Source organism: Pagrus pagrus (assembly GCF_965226575.1).
Source record: "Pagrus pagrus genome assembly, chromosome: 6".
NCBI lineage: Eukaryota > Metazoa > Chordata > Actinopteri > Spariformes > Sparidae > Pagrus > Pagrus pagrus.
Genome location: NC_140190.1, coordinates 15441735 through 15460921, shown reverse-complemented (window position 1 = coordinate 15460921; position 19187 = coordinate 15441735). Strand labels below are relative to the sequence as shown.

At 41.8% G+C, this 19187-nt stretch overlaps 1 protein-coding gene across 1 annotated transcript; it reads left to right on the top strand.

The window, feature by feature from the left end:
• The first annotated feature begins 356 nt into the window (after nucleotides 1-356).
• rnf11b (ring finger protein 11b) lies at nucleotides 357-15744 on the top strand. The gene is made up of 3 exons (XM_084354371.1): nucleotides 357-938; nucleotides 14274-14443; nucleotides 15434-15744. Exons 1-3 carry the CDS (start codon nucleotides 816-818, stop codon nucleotides 15603-15605), a joined length of 465 nt encoding a protein of 154 aa, XP_084210497.1. The 5' UTR covers nucleotides 357-815; the 3' UTR covers nucleotides 15606-15744.
• The last annotated feature ends 3443 nt before the right edge of the window (nucleotides 15745-19187 follow it).

Sequence of the window (19187 nt, the reverse complement as noted above, 5' to 3'; positions counted from 1 at the left end):
ATCTCATCTTGTTGACATGCAAAGCAATGGCAGCCACGGGTAGGAAGACAAGAGGTGTTGGAGTAGTATTCATCATATTCAGTTGAAAATATAGGGAGCGAGGCTTAAAATGAAAAGTAATGAGCCATGAACGAGTGGGTGATCATTATATATTTTTAGGACAATACTGGTCTGAGCAAAGCTGCCGTAAAATTTCAAAAACAAATACTAATTTCTCGATTTCAACTCTGTGTTTACGTTTTTAGCGAAGGGAACGTGATCACGAATTTGATTGGCTGTGGGTAAGCGCTTCCTGGATGTGGGTGGCAGCTCATTGGTCCAATTTTATGACGGGGCGGTGCTTCGTGTTGCTACATTACCAGCTTTTGTCGCTATTCGGCAGCTGCACACTGGAAAGTCCCTGACAGCCAGGGAGGTTTCAGTCAGTCAACTGCGGTTAGCTTTGTCATTTTAAATGAGGGATATTAATATTTTCTTCGCTCGATTGTGCCTGCGAACATAAAACTCTGCAAGGTTGTTTCATTCGTGAATTTCCAGCCAACCGAGTAGATGCTCCCCTGCGAGTGCTAGCTGGTGTTAGCAAGGCTTGCTCTTTGTGTGGCTAGCTGCTAGCTGAGATGTTTTGTTGTTGTTGAGCTGAGCAGCCCTCCCGTCGTCTGGGAGAGGAGATTCATCAGCTGTGTATGGAAAAACGCCCTCTCGCCACCTTCTCATCCGCTGACATTTTTGTGTGAAAGTGGCCCGTGAACTCTGACAGTTTAACGTTTGTAAAGCGACGCCGAGACAGGGGGAGAGTTTGACCGAAGAGGAAGGAGATGGGAAACTGTCTGAAATCTCCGACCTCGGATGATATCTCTCTGCTACATGAGTCTCAGTCGGACCGGGCCAGCTACGGCGACGGCGCTGACCCCGACCAGGAGCCACCGCCCCCCTATCAGGTAACTTTGACCAGGTTGTATGAACCAAACCGTGAATACGTGCCATTGTGTTTTTGTCATGTAAGGTTAACCACATTCATTAAACACCTGAAGTTTAAATGTCATGGCGATGTGTGGCAGGTCTGGCCCAGTTTGCTAATTTTTCTGACAGGAGAAGACATTAAGAAACTGGTGTTAGATTAAAAAATATGTGAGGCTAGATCAGCTGTTTGCAGGTCCACAACATCACCCTTGGCCAGCAGCACACCCCACTGACCCCGTCCCTCCGTGGCTTTGGCACTAATCCGCTTTGTTATCCGAAGGTCTCCTGTGTCTGTCTCTGTCTACCATTTCCCTGAAGTCACTTTATGATTCATCCTTCACGGATATGATATATCTTGCGATCTTCTTGATCAAACACACTCAACCATGTACTATTGGCTCATATGAAGTGGGGATAAAGTAAGACACACATATGTCTATAATTTCCTGTAGCCCACTTTAACAGCATAAACTGTAAATTAATGGACTTGAAGGCAACCCCAGTTCTCCATTAAAGGGCAACTCTCATAACTTTCTCAGCTTCGTCTTTCACTGACCTCCTCCAGGGCAGCAACTTTGTTTGTCTGCTGTCCTTATTTCCTGAATTAGATCATCTACAAACAGACCAGGTCATGCTGTAGCTGTAAATATGATTCATGGTGTAACCCTTCTCTTGTGTGTTTCTCTATGTTGAGAGGCAGCTGGTATGCGTTATGTAAGGCATTGGCAGAGAGTTTGCCTGTTACTGGGTTAAGCTCAGCCTTATCTGTAGATTTAAGATAAGTGTTTTTTAAAGCATGGGAAACTGAAGGCGATCTCAGGTCAGAATGGCATGAGAGCGCTTATTGTAGGAGGTTACTTAATTCTATATTTTAGATTAAATGTTCTGTAACCAAGTGCACAGTCTTCTTATTAACCATTTACAGCAGAGTTACAGTCTTTGTCTATTGTTGTCTGTCATTCGAAAAGCAATATTTGACATTGATTATCTTTAAACTTAATGCTAGATTTTATTAAATATATGAAAATAGGTGTAAAAAATGAATGTTGAACAACACAAAAATAATAATTGGTTTCCCCTTTCAAGATCCAAGACACATTCACGCCATATAAAGGAAATGACCCAGAAATCGAAAATACTTTTACTAACCGTTGGGCACGTTGTTGACAAGTTATTTGTTGGCACCATGGTATTTTTTGGTTATTTATAGACCACTCATCACCATTATTAGGTGAAGTCAGTGTGGTGCTTATTTTTTGTGTAATCATCAATATGTCAAACTATTAAGAAATCAAACATGTTGGATAGTATCAGGGCGGCCCTGATGAGCCTGTAAACGGACACTGCACTAGTTTCTTTATAAGACCAAAAACCAACAATGAATATCTGCTACTAACAATTTTAAAATATATAGCAGAGTTATGTTGTTGCCATTGGGTGACATATTCCCTCACAACAAGTGTGGGTAGCCTAATAATATTGAAAGCATTGTTGATCCTTGGAAAGTACAGTAATTATGTGTTGGGTCGGTTTCACTGCACATGCTCCGAGAGACTGGTAAGAGCTGCACGGTAATATTGGTACGTGACCGGTATCAGCCCATAGAGGCATAGACATTTCTGTTGATAAGAAAGGCCAATAAGATAATGCTTGATGGGAATGATGCAAAAATACAATAGTGTGAAAAAAATAATGGCCCTGCACATGTCCAATTACTAGTCTGTCAGTATGTTAAATCTTTCAATTTGTATTATTTGTGGCGCACCTGGGCATCATATACTAGTTTGCTATGTCCTTCCGGTTGAACACTCACAGTTTGGACCATCAGAGAAGGGTCAGTTCTCTCCCCAGTTTGTCCCTCTCATGTATTAGCAGACATCAGGCTCACAGGGGTTTCTCTAAAAGATAATTAACCAGCGATGTTTGAACAAAACAGAGGGTTGTTTTAAACACGTCCTGAAAGACTCCTCTAACCATCTGGATGAAAAAATATTCCAATCATCCGCTCCATTAAAAAAATGTTTTCACCCAAATGTATTCTTATACACGAGAGGCACAAACCGGGCTAGGTCTGTTCATGCAAACATGAAACTTCCTGGTTGCACCACAGAGACGAGACAGTTACAAATTTTGATTCATAATCTCTGTCATGTATTATCAGTGGAATGTCAGTCACACGCGGCCTGCATCGGAGTCAGTCACAGATAACATCTGAATAGGGCTGGGTGTCCTTGTTATGCATCCTTGTCCAGGTTGCTACAAGTATGTCATGTCTGGCATACAACAGTGTGTAATTAGGCCAAAGCAGCCGGCTCTGGTATGATAGAGGAGCTTTAGTGAAAAAAATGACACACACATTGCGCAGTTTCCATGGAAGTGGTCTGACTAATCTTTCAGTTGTGTTGAGAAAGTCTCCACGTAGTTTGTTTGTACCGACAGAGTTTCACAAGAGGGTTAACTAACTAGTTAAAACCTACTTATAAAGGGCTCTTTCAGACCTGCCAGCTCTTTTCTCCCTGGTGACCACAGTAATCAGCACCTTCACCATCTGAACCCTCGCTGAGAACACAGCACACATTTTTGTGCGCTTTCAGTTCAGCTTAACACACTTTGGAAGTGCTGTGTGTGTTAGAAGAGGGACTGAAGGCTCTGCTATACTCAATTTGAAATTGAATTTGGCATTTTCTTAAAGTCTGCAAAGTACGGGCCTGAGTGCAAATGCAAGTTTACTCACTGCGCTGGAGGTCTGAGAAGCGTGATGCCGGAAATCCCAACATTGAAATCCAAAACAAAGATAACATTAGCTTCGGCTGGGCTTAAATTGCAGAAAATGAATTCAGAAGAAAGACAAAGATGGATGGAAGCCAGTATTGTTTATACAGCCCAAAAAAACAAGACGGAAAGGGAGTTGGGATGGGTACATCATTTTTGTCTTGTGACAAACGAAAGGGGATTTTTCTTTTGAAATCCCCCTTTCATTTCATTTGAAATACCATAAATTCGTAGAAGAATTAACTTGATGTAATTTATTTAATTGAACATGGTAAGGATTTTTCGTGAAAATTAAAACTTTTGTGTATTTTATATGTAGGCTATGATTCAGGCCTGAACATATTATAATGGCTGGTTTCTGTTGTAATCTGAACTGAAGCTGTCAACTGAAAGAGACAACACTAAGGTAGCTCCCAGGGCATTTGGGGAACGGGTATAGAGGATTTCTGTCCAAGTTGCCTCGACTCACTTTGCCGTAACAATCATTCCTGGGTGGAATTATATCAACGTCAGGTGTAAAGCATTGAACTAATTACATTGTTGAACAATCGTTGGAGACAGTGCGTTACATAATATTGAATGTCACTGAGCATTTCTGTTGACTGGAGGCTTGCACACACTGATGCCATGTTCTTCTTGCACATGGAAAGTTTAGCCGCATGCCAATCTTCAGATGCTCGCCCTGAGGTTTGTCGACGTCTGCCAAACTTAAGTTCTCTGTCACATTGACACCAATCAGACTGTGTTTCTTGGGGATCCACAGTCAGCGATGAATCAGAGTAGGGTGAATTCCAGCATCTGGAGTCTGTCCACCACCCAGCCAGAGGCTGCTTCGGTGCTATTTGAGTAATTTCCTGGCCGAAAAGAGGCAATGCCGAGAATGGCATCTGCCGGGCTGAAGGCCAACTTAAGTCATGGGTCGAACAAATCAAGGGCTACTATTCACATAAATGTTAATAGACATTTTACATAGACTGCCACAATCTGGATGTTGACCTTACTCTTAGTTAGACATTTTTTATGATTTACACACCTTTTTTTTTAATGCTATTCTTTTTGTCACTTCCATGGTGTTTGAATCATACATGAGAGTCAGTAGGGAAGGGGAAAATACTTGTTATGCCATCACAATAACTGTCTATTGCATTTAGTGGCTATAGGCACAAAGGAAGGCACCTTTTACTGTTTGCACTCTTTCTACGTAGCATAGCTCCTCCATTAAAGCAGGCGTAAAAAGAAATGTTATACTGTCACACTGTGTCATTGGCCAAGATTTAATATGTAATGTGGTGTGTTGCAGCTACGTAAAATGTATCTAACTGACTGTAAGGCTGTCTTTTTTTCTTCATTAGTGTGTTAGCCACTGTCTGAAACGTGGACGGTATAAAATACGAACAGAGCTACCAGATCTGAAAAGGGAAGCCAATGCAGAAGGGCTTTAAACCTGCATTCTTTCTAACGGCGAGTGGGGGGCTGCTCCAGTGGTTACAAAAAGAAGTCAGATTGTATGTAAGCTTATGAGAAATTACCCGATTTCTCACATGATCTATCGCCTCAGTGAACAATTTCTTAATGAGTTTATGCTCTCAATCGCTAGTTTCAAGTCTTCTTCAATGCAGCACCATTATTTTGTGTTTAGTGGTCCTATGTAGAGTTAAATAGACTGCCTTGTGATTGACAAGTCGCTACCACGGTATGTCCTTGGTTTCTCAGTCAGCCGTGACCTAGCTTGAGTTAATTTGAGCAGAAATAATAGTGATATGGACTTCTGACACTGTTGATTCAGCAGTCTTAATTAGATTATTATCAGAATATTGCAGTCCATATTAATATGGTCCGCGTAGACATAGGATAAATGGACGGGTGGATGTTGAAAGCTAAGTGGATGAGATCAGCCCTCTGAGCCAACCACTTAGGCTAGCGGGCCATTAAATGTCTTGTCATAATGTTTTCAAAGTGACTGAGTGTGTGTGTGAGTTATGCTCATGTTTGTTTCGTATCAATTGTGGAGGCTAAAAGGCAGAGGGAGGTGCAGTAATGTTTTAGGCTCTGTGTGTGTGTGTGTTGCATCTAACACGCTGTGTGTTGAGTGTGGTGATTTGGAAAGCAGCTGGTGAGACGAGTGCTGACTCATTGCTGTGGGACTGGGCAACCAGAGATAAGGCACCCCTGTGTGTTTGCCTTTGAGAGAGAGTGTGTGTGTGCGCGTGTGTGCAGGCATTTCAACTCCTGGTATGGCTTGTAATGCCCCTGTTTCCCTTGAAAGCCTCAGAGATGGGAGCAGTTGTACAGAAGTTTTTCATGATCATGTTCAGCTTTCACAAAGGCCTTTATGCTGCTGTCAGCTAGCTTTATAGTCAGACCCTCTTGGCTGGGACACCTAGCCCACTTAAAAGAAATGGTTCACTGTTTTTTGTGTGTTTGCATGAAGCTGAACTTAATAATACGCTTCAGTTTTCAGCCTGTTTCTTTCACTTTTGTGTGAACATGAGGCCCAGAGGGTGAAAAAGGATCTAAAACATGTCAAACAAGCGCCTGCAGCTCTGCTCATGGGCCAAGTCTCCTTTCAGATGGTTCAGTAGAGTAGGGGGTAAACACCCTTGACTGTAGTAGATAAACTTACAATTGAAGAGCACAGAGTCTGTCAAGCCACTGTAATGCTGTCAGGATGAGAGGGCTTGCAGTCAGCAGTTTGCTTTTGGCTCAACTAGCTTGGTCAGAGGAAGAAACAGGGAGAAAAAGTTTACTTTAGAGTTGGTTTGTAATTAGCTGTCAAATCTGGAGTGGAGAGGAGGGAGAGCGGAGGAGATTTGAGGGAACCGCCTGAAAAGGAGGCTCTGAGTCTGCGTCTGAGCATCAACTCAAAAGTTCATCTACTATTAAATCTGTCTTATGGCTGTGACAGAAGCGATAAGCATTCGGTATAAGCTAAACATTCTGTGTATTTCAATTATTTGGTAACCATGGTAACACCTATGGGCATCAGCATGTAGCATATAACATAGTGACCACAGAGTATGTAAATTACTCTCAACATTACGGTAAAATATGCCTCTTTTTCTTGTTTTTAACTGTTAGTTTCCTTATACTGAGGATGACATGAAGTTACCTTGCCAGGCAGTCGGACTTGTGAGATCATGCAAGAATCTTATCTTGTCTAATCTTTCAGATTATAGGTTGTGTCTGAACCACAGCGGTACAATTTATGAGCTTCCTATGAGTAACTACTGGCAGCTACAGTGGTAGTTTAGGTGTTGAGAGCAAGAACGGTCTGCGTCGATGCTGCTATTGGTCTGTTTTAGCAGAGTCCTTATTGAAAGAACAGCAAAGGACATCAATGAAGGCTTTTCTCTATGGAAAAGATGTTTTCGCTCTTGTGGCTTCAGCAAGAGTTTGATTTACCATGTGACACAGCTGGTGACAGCGCACACCCTACTGTTGATGCTTGAAGTTAGTTGACGATAGATGTTGATAGACAGGTGGTCCAGTCACCTGCCAGGTATTTTTCTGCCCTTTTCCAAACAGTTTCCAAGGATCACTTCTCTGTGTAACAAACCATCTGATGTGTTAGATTAGGTGTGTGCAGTATCAGTTGATATATTGCTGAGTTATTTAGCCATAAGGATGAATAATACTTAATAATTCAATTACATTTTTGACCGTCACCGGCATTTGATTTTCCTATGTTGTTCCATGAGGTGCCAGAGCTGAACCAGAACTTAAAGTGAATTACAAGTGTGAAGTGCTTTCACTAGGTTATTAAGAGCATGTCTGTGAGGGACAAGAAATTTTACTTCTCATTAAAAAAAAAAAAAATTTCATGAAAGAAATGCGTGGTGGGCAAGTTTTTCAATTCAGTCTGAGAAGGCAGGAAAAGAGTGGGACTTCCTCAAGTGTTCAGATCAGTAACATGTCGGGGAGATATGTGAATCTGACTTCACCACAGGTTAAAGCAGACGTGGTGTTGATTTTTAGCCTTCTAAGGCAGCCCCTTGTGACGGATTACCATGCGTCTAGTCCTAATATGGTAGCAGAAGCATTATGGAGGCAGTGCTGACAAACAAGCCATTGTGCTGCAGGTCAGTGACACAGTCTGTGGGCTTTGCCAGACACACAGTCGCATAGAGGTTGCTGTTCCTTAGTACTCTGCACAAGGACCAGGACTCGATTAACTCTTTTGTCTCTCCATGACCCCTCACAGAGACAGTTGGCAGCACTAGCTCATACAATCAGTGGGGTCCCAGTGGTTTTGGTCATTATGTTATTATTTACTCATGCCTAAGTGATAGGCTAAGGGCTTATATAAAGTGTTACAGGCTGTCATAACTTATGGCTGTTGTTTAGATTGTAAATAAATCAAATATTTTAACTTTACTAAACTTTTATTTAACTACAGTTAATACTTCAACGCCCCAACTTCCTGCTTTACCAGGCTGATGAAGTAATGCGATAAACACATACTATTATCAACACACGATCAGCCTGCCCTGTTATCGCATCAACAAACGCATCCTGTGATGCTTATGTCCATCCTTCTCCCATTGTTGCATGTGCATGTTGGAGTGATCAGCTGAGTGCATGCTGGCCTGTATTGTTTGCAGGTGTCCGCAGGTCTTGTTCAAAGATATTGTTACTTTGCCATCCCCAGGCAAAGGGCTAAGATTTCAGAGCCTGCTAACGCTTCATGTTTCTGGTGTGTATTCCTCTAAAGTGCACATGACGCTGCTTAGGTTTCACAAAAGATAACATGACGTTTGGCAAGTAGAAATTTCCTGTTCTGGATAAAATTGAGATTTGGAAGATTTGCAGACCCAACGGACCATATAAAGGGAACCATGACAATACAAATGCATTTTTTGAATTGCTGTATTTGAAGCATGTGTTCAAAACAGGAATTTTGCCCAGTCATCATGCTGCCTGTCTGAAGCCCCTTTCCCACATTCACAAAAGCTCTGGCTGCTCTGGTATGTCGGCATTATGTGGGCACAGCCGGCAGCGATGGTTTGAAATTGTTTTCTGACAGTGGCAGTCTGCCAGCTCAGGACCAATTTTGTAAATGTTACATCATGACTTGAGTGGGAATAAAGCAGTAATATTCCCAGAATACAAAAACATGCAAGAGGTTGCATCTTGCAGTTTTTATTACAGTTCAAAGTGACCCTATCTCTGGAAAGCACATAAGGAAAGCTGTTGGTTCAAAGCACTGTATTTACCCTGTGAAAGCATACTTGTGAAGCATTTCGTGATATTCTACCCAAAATATTTTCCTTTTAGCCTCATATGCTTACAATCTGCAGGCTTTAAAAGTGGCTGTTAACTGTTTAGTCATTCACAGAGAACAGAGGCTGTGGTCAGCTTGAATTTTGACAGCATCAAGTTCCTAAACCATCAAGATGACGAAAGGAATTACAAAATTACAAACAGTGGGGCAGACACAGACGGTTGTTTAACTGTCAAGAAAGATTCAGTTAGGCAGCCATGCGTATATTCGGCACTGTGCAGCTGTTGTGTTATTTTCCAACATGTTATCGTTCTCCAGCGAGTAGAAAAAGTTGCCAAATCTGACTGGATCAATCATTTAATGTGGTGACATTGTTAATTATATCAATACAGGAAATCAGTCTTTGTGAATTCCAAAAAACAGAACCTTGCCTGGATAGTGGATTTAACTGGTGATGTTTCAAGTGAAAGGGGCTTGCGTGGTTCAACTCAAACTATCTGTATCGTGTGTGTTACCTCCTCTCCCCTCTCTACCTTCTTTTGCTTTAACTCTGTGCGTCTGCCATACCTGCCAACTATCCTGATTTTCGTGAGAGTCTTCCCTTCTCCCACTTTTTTCCTGATTGGTAAATTCTCCCATTAATCTTACAATTTTATAGTGATAAAAGTGTGCGTGTGTCGTTGCACCTGGCGACCCAACTCGGAAGCAGAAATGAGCGTGCGTGCGGAGTCCATCCCTGCGGTCGCTCAAGCCCTCAGCCTCACTCAGTTTGCTGCTGTTAATGGACGAAACATGTCCGAAATTTCACTCAACTCGGCATGAGACTTTCCTCCTCATTGACATTCACCTCCTGCCTCACTTGTTTGTTCTCTTTCTTCCAATCTGCAGACTGGAGTCATTTTATCCTTCCTCTTCTTATTGAAGGTCTACCTGGCAATGATGGCTCCTCAACACACACACTCTCTCACAGTGTTTGCAATTAAAGATAACTTTCATGATGTAAAATGTAGATGCTGACTTTTAAATGCTTGAAAAACATATGAATTTAATATATTTATATATCTACAGTATATATTAATATCAATCTATAAAATTATGGTATAGGGTTATATGGTGGACTATTCACAGCCTAAAGTTGGCAGGTATGGCGTCTGCTCTCATTTGTCCTGCATTCTACACCTTCCTTCCCGCTCACCATTAGCAGTCTGGACCTGGCAGGCGGACAGTTTCGGCAGCCTGCAGCGTGCTTGGCAGAGCAAACCAGGCTCTGCACTTTGCTACCTCCCCCCCAGTCCCTCGTTCACCTCGCCTACTCCCTCTGTCTCCCTCTCCATCTCTATGACCGTTGTCCTTCTGGTCAACCTGAGGTCACACAATGAACAGTTGTCACAGCCCAGCTGACACGCTATGTATGAAGGAAGGGCAAGGCATATGACAACAATTACACTGCTGACCACTGCACAGTTAAACACTCACACAGAGCACAGCTGCTGCCCCCCTGTGAGGCCCTGTCCATAGCTTTTATTCCTGCTGCTGTCTGTTTTTGAGATGAGCGAAAGGAGAGGCTGTCAGAGGAGCAGCAGACAGCCTCATCTACTGAAGTTTTGCTGACTCATAGCTTAAAATGCTGTGTTGCTGAGAGGCTGACTGCTACGTAGCACAGACATCTTTCTGTTTTTCTTTTCAAGAATTAAAATGGGAATATGTTTTAAGTTTTTAAAAGTGTTTTGTGCCCATCATGCTTGCTAAAGTTACAATAATGTGTTGTTATGTAGAGCTGTGCGATATGTTGCAGTATTTTGAAATCTCCTCAAAAGCACTTCTTAATCTTAATCACATATTCCAGTATTTGTTACCTAATGCCTCGATAGTGATATTGAGACAATATTTTAGGGATGAAATATTACAAAATATTAACACAATAAGACTTTTGATAAATAATCATCAATAATGTGGATATGATGACTACAACTATTGCCCTTGGCCATTTTGCAAGTTTTGTTAACATTTGGATTAATTGTGCAGCCCTAATTGCAAGCTAATCAATAGAAATAGTCTGTGCTCATTACAAAGTAATTCACCAGGAGTGTGCACTGTATTTGACTGGCCAGGTTGTGGGATAAGTTGCAGGAAAGTTGTTCCAGGGTAAACTTAATTACCAGACGACCCTGACCCAGACTCTTTGTTCAAAACAATGGCAGGGATCTGCTTTTGGTCGGCAATTCAGTCGCATATTCCCTGAATAGCTGGGACAGAATACGAGAGACAGAATGATCCAAATTGAAGCAGCAGATGCAGAGATATCTCGACTCTTCGACCCTAGAATGGGACAAGCTCCAAATACACTGGATCATCCATTTCCTGCAATGCAACCTGCATCTCAATAGTGTCTTTTATTAGACATATCATGTCTGGTTGTTGACTTCATCAGGGTTCTTTTTCAGGCTTTCGAAAGCTTCCTCAGTGTCACAGAAGATGACATACAACAGAGGTGCTTCTCATGATAAGTAATTGAGTGCCCACGACTCAAATTTAACTTTTAAATAAAATTAAATTTCCTCTACGGAGGCTGCTAAAAACACACAACATGGAGAGGTCCTCAATAGAGCCAGTGTTTGGTTTGTGGCAACATGGCAGACCCTCTCCCTCTGTAGAATAGCAGTTTTGTTCAGGTGATGACCCACTTATGAAAAAGATAATTATGAAAATTATATAGCCTTATTCCTACACGCTAGACCTGCCTACTACTGTTCAGCTATAAAGAGAGACAGAAAATGGAGGGTGACTTGAGAATTGTGCCTACCTCACGACAACATCAAGCTGTAGTCATTATTTTAGCCCCATTTTTGTGCAGGTACATCAATAATGGCGGTTAGTAAACATAGTGTTTATTAGAGGGTACAGATGTGTTGCTATACTGCTATGGCCTGTCTGATCTCCAGCAGCAGTCTTTCAAGTGCCTGGTGCTTTGTGTCAAAAGGTTATCTCTGGAGTGTGGATATACAGGTGGTTAATGAAGGAGCTCACTTAATGGCATTAGAGTGGACTTAGCCTAATCCATGACCTGGCTGTTGGATCCTACCAGTTGCCTGACATGAAGGACAGGCTTGTATAGGAGGAAATGGGCTGAAAAGTATGTGCTCAGTGAGGGAGAGGAGGAACTGGTAGTCACACCACAAGAGATCGTAATTGGTGCGAGAATGCACCAGGACAGAGGGAGGAAGTCTTAGACCGCAAAGTGAGAGAGTAAAGTGAATAGAAAGTTTAAGATACTTAGGTGGTATTACACAAGACAGAGAAGAGAAATGGATGCATACTCATTGTCCTCCAAATGTATGAAATCTACTTGCTATTGTATGTCAACAGATGATCAGAACAGACAACAGTAAGTCCATCGATCTGTCTTATCACAGCCATTTCTAGGAAAACTTCATCATCCTGTTCTTGCAGGAAATGAAAGCACGTTGGCTCTGCTTTGATGCTCTTGCTGTTCATCATTTTCTTGATCTCCACCTAAATGTTTCAGCTCTGTTTTTATTATATCAGTTTTCTTTTTATGTTTGTTATATTTCAGTTTTTCTGTTTGTGCAATTGTTTAAGAATGGTAAAGTTTTAGGCATACACATGGCTAATGAGTCATTGTTTTAGAGAAAATATCTCAGGGTAAATACTTCTAGTGTAATATACAGTATGGATTTGAGCCGTGGTAATATTATTACTCTTTCTGTTCATTCTCAGTATGATCTAATATGGAAACCTACATACTTTCACTACAGTCTAACTTCGACTTATGTGGTTTTGTGCACCAATATGTAAACATCACTTACAGACATAATGGAGATCCCCGACATGCCACTTTACATAGCCAGTTTCAGTTGGTTCATTCCTGTCGAACAAAGTGTAGAGACACAGAGGTTTTTGCTGCTTCAAAGTCTGCTGCAGGAGACCATCAACTTTCCATGTGGAGTTATGGCTGGACCATTTAAATTGAAGAGGAAAGTTGAAAGACTGCTTGTTTCCTGCTATGAGTCTGTAGTGACTTCATAGTTACAGTAGTTGATGGTTCACTCCCAAGAGCCCGGCTCTCTCTGAATGTTTTCAACAAAATTCTTTCATTACTTGAATCAAAGTCAAGTGAAATAATTTAATTAATCCCGTTTCATAAATCAGGCCTGTATGACACCAACAATGAAAGTACAGCAGCTCTCTGCTGCAGCGGCTGTTTGGACAAGACTTAGGGAAACACTACCACCTACTGACTGTGATCATAATCCCACAACATTGCACATAGAAGTACTGTTGGCTTGAAATGAATCATTGATTACATCAGTTATTGACAATAGTTAGTGTGAGTGTTTCAGTCCTCTGGGTCTTCTGTATGAGAGGGATGATAACATTAAAACAAAGAATGTGTGCGAAATTATGAGTGCTTTCATTATGTAGTGAGAGAATTACATACTAATGCTTACCAGTATTATATTGACGGGTGCTGATTAATCCATCACAGTGTTCAAATAAATGCTTAAGACCCACTTCATTCAACATGTTTGGGCCCTCGTCAAATTAATGATTCATAAGCTACTAGACCCAGCTTCACTTCCACTGAAAGTGATAACAATAACAATAACTTCTGCTTTTGTCAACATATCTCACAATGGTAGAATTTAGATTGGAGAGGGATTCACTAAGCCGGTCTCAGGCAACAAGAATACTAGTCTGCAGTGTATCTTCAAAGTCCTCTTGCCCTTTTAGCCACAAACCAGACATCCAACCTCCAGCCAGCTCTTTTTTATAAGTCTGCGTCGGCCATAGCCATGGTCGGATTGTTCTTCCATCCCATTCGTGTGAATGCAATATCTCAGGAATGCCCTGAAGGAATTTCTTCTAATTTGATAGAAATGTCGAACTGATTAGATTTTGGTGCTCAAAGGTCAAGGTTTAAGTCAGTCGCTTGTTTCTTTTATGTGAAAATGTTTATGCTGCTGTCTTGGCACGGTCTCCCTTGTAAAAGTGATTCTCAAGCTCAATGGGAATTTTCCTGGTAAAATAAAGGTTAAATGAAAATAAAATAAAAAGGTCAGTAGCTTAGGAACGGAAGGGGAGATAGTGACTATGTTTCACAATTGTTCGAATTGGTCACGCTAATCTTGGGGGCCAACCTATGTATGCTGTAACTAAGCTGCTGCGTGGAGGCATATAACCACAAGGCGGTAATTGTAAGTTAGGAGTATTTCTGTGTAAACACCTACATACTAATTTTATGTTACAGGCTAAATTCACAAGACATTCTTTTTTATGTCGTCTCCTCTGTGTCCTTCAGGAGCAGATCCATGTGCCTGTCTACCACCCGACACCCAGCCAAGCCCGACTGGCCACTCAGCTGACAGAGGAGGAGCAGATCCGCATTGCCCAGCGCATCGGACTCATCCAGCACCTCCCGAAGGGCGTGTACGACCCAGGGCGGGATGGCTCTGAGAAGAAGATCAGAGAGTGAGTAGAAACTCTGGGTGGTCAGACCCTGCAGTGAAGGTTAATCTTTTTTTAGAGCAGTATTCTGGATATAAGTAAGTTGTTCATAGTAAAAATACTTTAACTAGAATTCTCTAAATACACTGTCTGAAAGCAGGATGAAAATGTAATCAATGACATAGTTTCTGAGCTCGCCAGCTGAAGTTAGCAGCAGTTAGTAGTTAATTTAGCAACAAGTAAGGCTATCTGTCCGACAGGAAACTCAGTAAATCACTGACAGTTGAGGCAGAGCAGCTGGAGGATACTAGACCAATAACTAGAAAACAGTTTCTTCATGAAATCTAATCCAGTTTCACCAACATAGTCGGTAGAGTGTGACGTTGTGCTTCAAAGCATTACTCACCTCTTGTGGGAGATTGTACCCGCTTACACAAGTTACATAGTGCACTCACAGGTGTTCAGGGCACAGAGTGGACAAAGGCACCATTCACCCTTTTCAGTTCTCTTAAGGATAAAAAAAAGGGGGTTTCCACTGGCGCCTTTTGGCCAGGGCCCTGCCCAGGAGGGACCTTCTTTGGAGTAGGGTCAATTTATAGGAAATTAAACGTGTGGTTCCCGAATTAATCGAGCTTTGTTAGCGTCTGTTTTTTGATAGTTATGTGGGGAGGAAGAGTATTTACAACTGCTCCTTTGACAGCTACACAAGACAAGGACATCACTTGTCAAAGACACACCTTCAAGCAGGTAGCCCTGTTGTAGTGGAAATGTAAATCCCTGCCACGCTGGGCTGACGTGCTAACTGAGCCAAGTCGAACCAGCACACGAGTATGGAAAAGCACCAATAGTTACATAATTCTGCTTTAAGTCTATGTAAACACTAGAAAATCATGTCTGTACCTTAAATGTAACGTCCAACATTTTCTGCCTTTTCAGGCTGTCTATATCCATTCTAAGAACAAAGTTTGGTATTAAGTTGATGGAGATAGTGAGTGTCTGTGTTCACCTTCACAGGTGTGTCATCTGTATGATGGACTTTGTGTACGGCGACCCGATCCGGTTCCTGCCCTGCATGCACATCTACCACATGGACTGTATAGACGACTGGCTGATGAGATCCTTCACCTGCCCCTCCTGCATGGAGCCTGTGGACGCCGCGCTGCTTTCCTCCTACGAGACCAACTGACATACAAACACACATGCCCACAGACACCTGTGGACCAGACTGAACACACACACACACTCACACAAACACACACAATATGCACACAACTTCCATCTTTCTAACCTGTAACCTGGAGTAGTAAAGGGGTGATACAAAGCCGTGACGATGTAACTCTGTGTGTGTGTGTGTGTGTGTGTGTGTGTGTGTGTGAGTGTGAGTGAGCTTATATGTGTGTATGTGCGTGCTACACAAGTTCCTCATTTGGCCTGCTGGACAGGATTGGAGGAATGAACACAGTGTTGGTGTTAAGGACGAGCAGGAAGGAGCCGCATTGAGGAAAGGAGGATACAGATGAGAGGATACAAGCGTAAAGGGAAGTCAAGGGGAATGGATGACGGTTAACTGGTATGATTAAGAAACCTTTCCAAGATCCGCTTTTATACACGCTTATACACACACTTTGTTTATTTAATCGCTGTCACTGAAATGAACGGCAACAGAATGCAGAAGGATGGACACGTGACCACCGTCATTAGGCTGCAGACTGTGTTTGTTGGACTGCTGAAGCCTAATTACTATAATGTCATACTGCAAGACAAAGGGAAAGAAACGCCCTTCAGATGGTGTGTCTGCTGCTTTGATGTGTCTCCACACAGACAGTCACATCTGCTGCAAAAACCACCACACGTGCAGATGATGTGATCTAAAGACTGCTAAAGATGGACATCGGACTCATGACTGCGAACATCAGATGTATTCTGCAGACACACCACAGGCCTGCACTTGGCCTCCAGCTGTCTGTCTGTACAGATCTTTTAGGAGAAAAAATTAGTTTGGTCGGTGGATCGATTGATTGTCCAGTGGCTTCGTGAAATCTGTTCTGTGTTTATTTTGTCAGTCAGTACAAGGGCTCGGTCCAACCAGTGTTAACCAATAACACAAATGTGGCAAATGGAAATACAGTGAGTGCTTTAGTCACTAATGTGATGGATTGCTGGTAGACTGTTGCTGTCAAGCCTCATGACAGTGAGGTCTAGGATTATTGGCTCAAGCACAAGATCAGTTGACAAACCATTGATACAAATCAGAGACATTTGCACTTATTAATCAGACTTGTGACAAGAGTTGACCATATGCATTCAGTAATAGTATGTGATCTGCGTTATCTACATTCTCATTACCATTGCAGTGATGTGTAATGAAAGCCGCTGTCTCTGTGGAACAGGAGTGGAATATAATTTATTACCGGTGACATTAACCAAACTACTGAATTAATCTCAAGTTTGGTGTCCCTGTTATTGTCCAAGTCAAGGACCGAAACAAAAACAACATGCACAAAGCTTGGCTCATTAATGTTTTTGCATTATAAAGTGATACTTTACATATTTATGCACTTGCAACAGTCACTTCATTCAGCATCCTGTTTTGTTGCAAAACCGGATCTTAAGCAAATATCGCAGTTAAAAGCTGTTAACATTGGCAGGTGCCAGCATCAAGAGGACACTGGAGGTGGAGAATGAATCTGTTTATGAATTGTCTGGAAGTGATTATGACTAAGGACACTTATCTGATGTAGTCAGAATCAGCTGTTTCTGACTTACGTGTCCTCAGATTAGAAAGCCTATCTTTCTATCCATTTTTATTAGAGGCCGACCGATACTGAATTTTTGGGGCTGATACCGATATTGGGGAGTAAAAAGATTCTGATATTGATATATTGGCTGAAATTCTTTTTTACACAGAATATATACAGGAACACATGTTTTGCAATGATCCCTCAAATGTGTTTATCAAACACTTGTGACAAAGATACGTACGTAATGTAGTATGGATATTTAATAGTTTAACAACAAACTTTATTGTCCAAAATGAGAGTTATGAGACAGTAAACTTTGATGGGAATTTAAGGATTATAAATTACCCAGAGCATCTTTTCTTGTGTTATGTTCTGTAAAAATAAAGAAAAAGTTTTTACATATACACAATATTGATATATCTGTGATCGGCCAATAATAGCAGCCAAGCATTATATCAGTCGGCCTTTTTATTTTCCTGACAACAAGTTGAGGCCACAATCCAAACAATCTCCTCACCACAATCACCCACGTAACCCTGTTTACTATTAAAGCACAAAGAAATACAACTGTTCAGTTATCTTTTCCACCTCTCTGCTAACTTTGGCCTGTAGGTGAGTCGGTAACACTTTGAATTATGCAGGAAATTATAAATCATTTGAGCTCCCCCTGCATATAAAGCGGGCATGATACATGCCTTTTATTGATCTGTGTGTATACCTGTATGTGTGTTTGTATTAGGCTTTATAGCCTTTTCTGTGTGTGTGTGTGTGTGTGTGTGTGTGTGTGTGTGTGTGTGTGTGTGTGTGTGTGTTTGAGAAAGGTTGGGGGGGTGGGGAGGGTGTCAGCACCTTAGTCTTTGCACAGTGCTTTAATCGCCGTAACTCTTTATGTTGTACATTGTCCTCCATCAGCAAGGTGGAGCCTCATGGCCTTAGGTTACACATGAGCGAGGGTTGGTATCAGCTGCTAAAAATATGAAGCAGAGTCCAGTCGATGACAAGTAACAAGAAGACGGGTTGATTATACGCAGACAGTGCTGCTGCCGAGCCGTCATTGTACATGTCATGCCATCAAGAATACAAAAGGTTTGTCAAGAGCATTATCACAAAGCTAATAAATGAATTATTAGTTCAGTGTGGTGTTTGGATTTCACTCACATCACCTGGCTCTCTTCCCAAGAAGTCCTGGACGACTGCACAGCCACTCTCCCACCGCTAAAATCAGCACTCTCCAGCAGGGGGGCAGGTTTGGACACAAAGGCATTTTTTGCAGAGTTTTGATCTCAGTCTGGAGCCAATTAAGGTCGGGTGGGGACTGGTTAAAAAATGTTAAACCAACCGTTGTGTATGTGTGTTTGTGTCTGCCAAGATTCCTCAGAAGAGTTTAGTTATAAAGAATGGAATCCACAAAGCTATGTAAACATTGATCAGTGTGGCAGTTTGTGGGCGGCTAACATTGTGCTGACACTTCTGGTTTTAAATGTGCTCACATCCCAGGAAAATGACTCATGGGTGTCACGGCTGATGGTCTGACATTCACTAACAATGAAACAGCTGCACAAACCCTTACTTCATCACAGGCCAGATAGAGCTCTCTCTGGGTCTCTCTTTGAATCCTGGCAGAGACTTATTTATTGAAAATGTTCGGACTCACAGGAGTGAGGAAGTGAATGCTGCTTTGGGGTGGGCTTTCTGCTTTCAGTTCAGGATTGAACATCAAGGTTTGCTCATATGTGAATGGGGTATGTGTGTTGTATGTATGTGTCTGGATGCTTGTTAGACCTTTCCTTGTTTGTAAGTATAAATATGCATATGCTATGTACTATGGGCAAATAATAAATAGACATTGCAACAGAACTTAACTGCCAGTGGGTGTGATTTATTTCCTGTGTGCACACTAGAAAGGGAAGGATGTAGTTTTGGGCTTTCTTATTTCGGAAATAGACATGGCTTACAACCGACAGGACTTCAGCACTCTGAAAATACATCATGTAGATGTTAATGTAATCTTAGATATTACATCCAAA

What these genes read in the sequence shown, in the direction of transcription:
- rnf11b (XM_084354371.1), top strand. Translation starts at nt 816, where the DNA reads ATGGGAAACTGTCTGAAATCTCCGACCTCGGATGATATCTCTCTGCTA. An exon ending in AGCCACCGCCCCCCTATCAG is followed by an intron (nt 939 to 14,273) that starts GTAACTTTGACC and finishes TGTGTCCTTCAG; the next exon opens with GAGCAGATCCATGTGCCTGT. An exon ending in TCTGAGAAGAAGATCAGAGA is followed by an intron (nt 14,444 to 15,433) that starts GTGAGTAGAAAC and finishes TCACCTTCACAG; the next exon opens with GTGTGTCATCTGTATGATGG.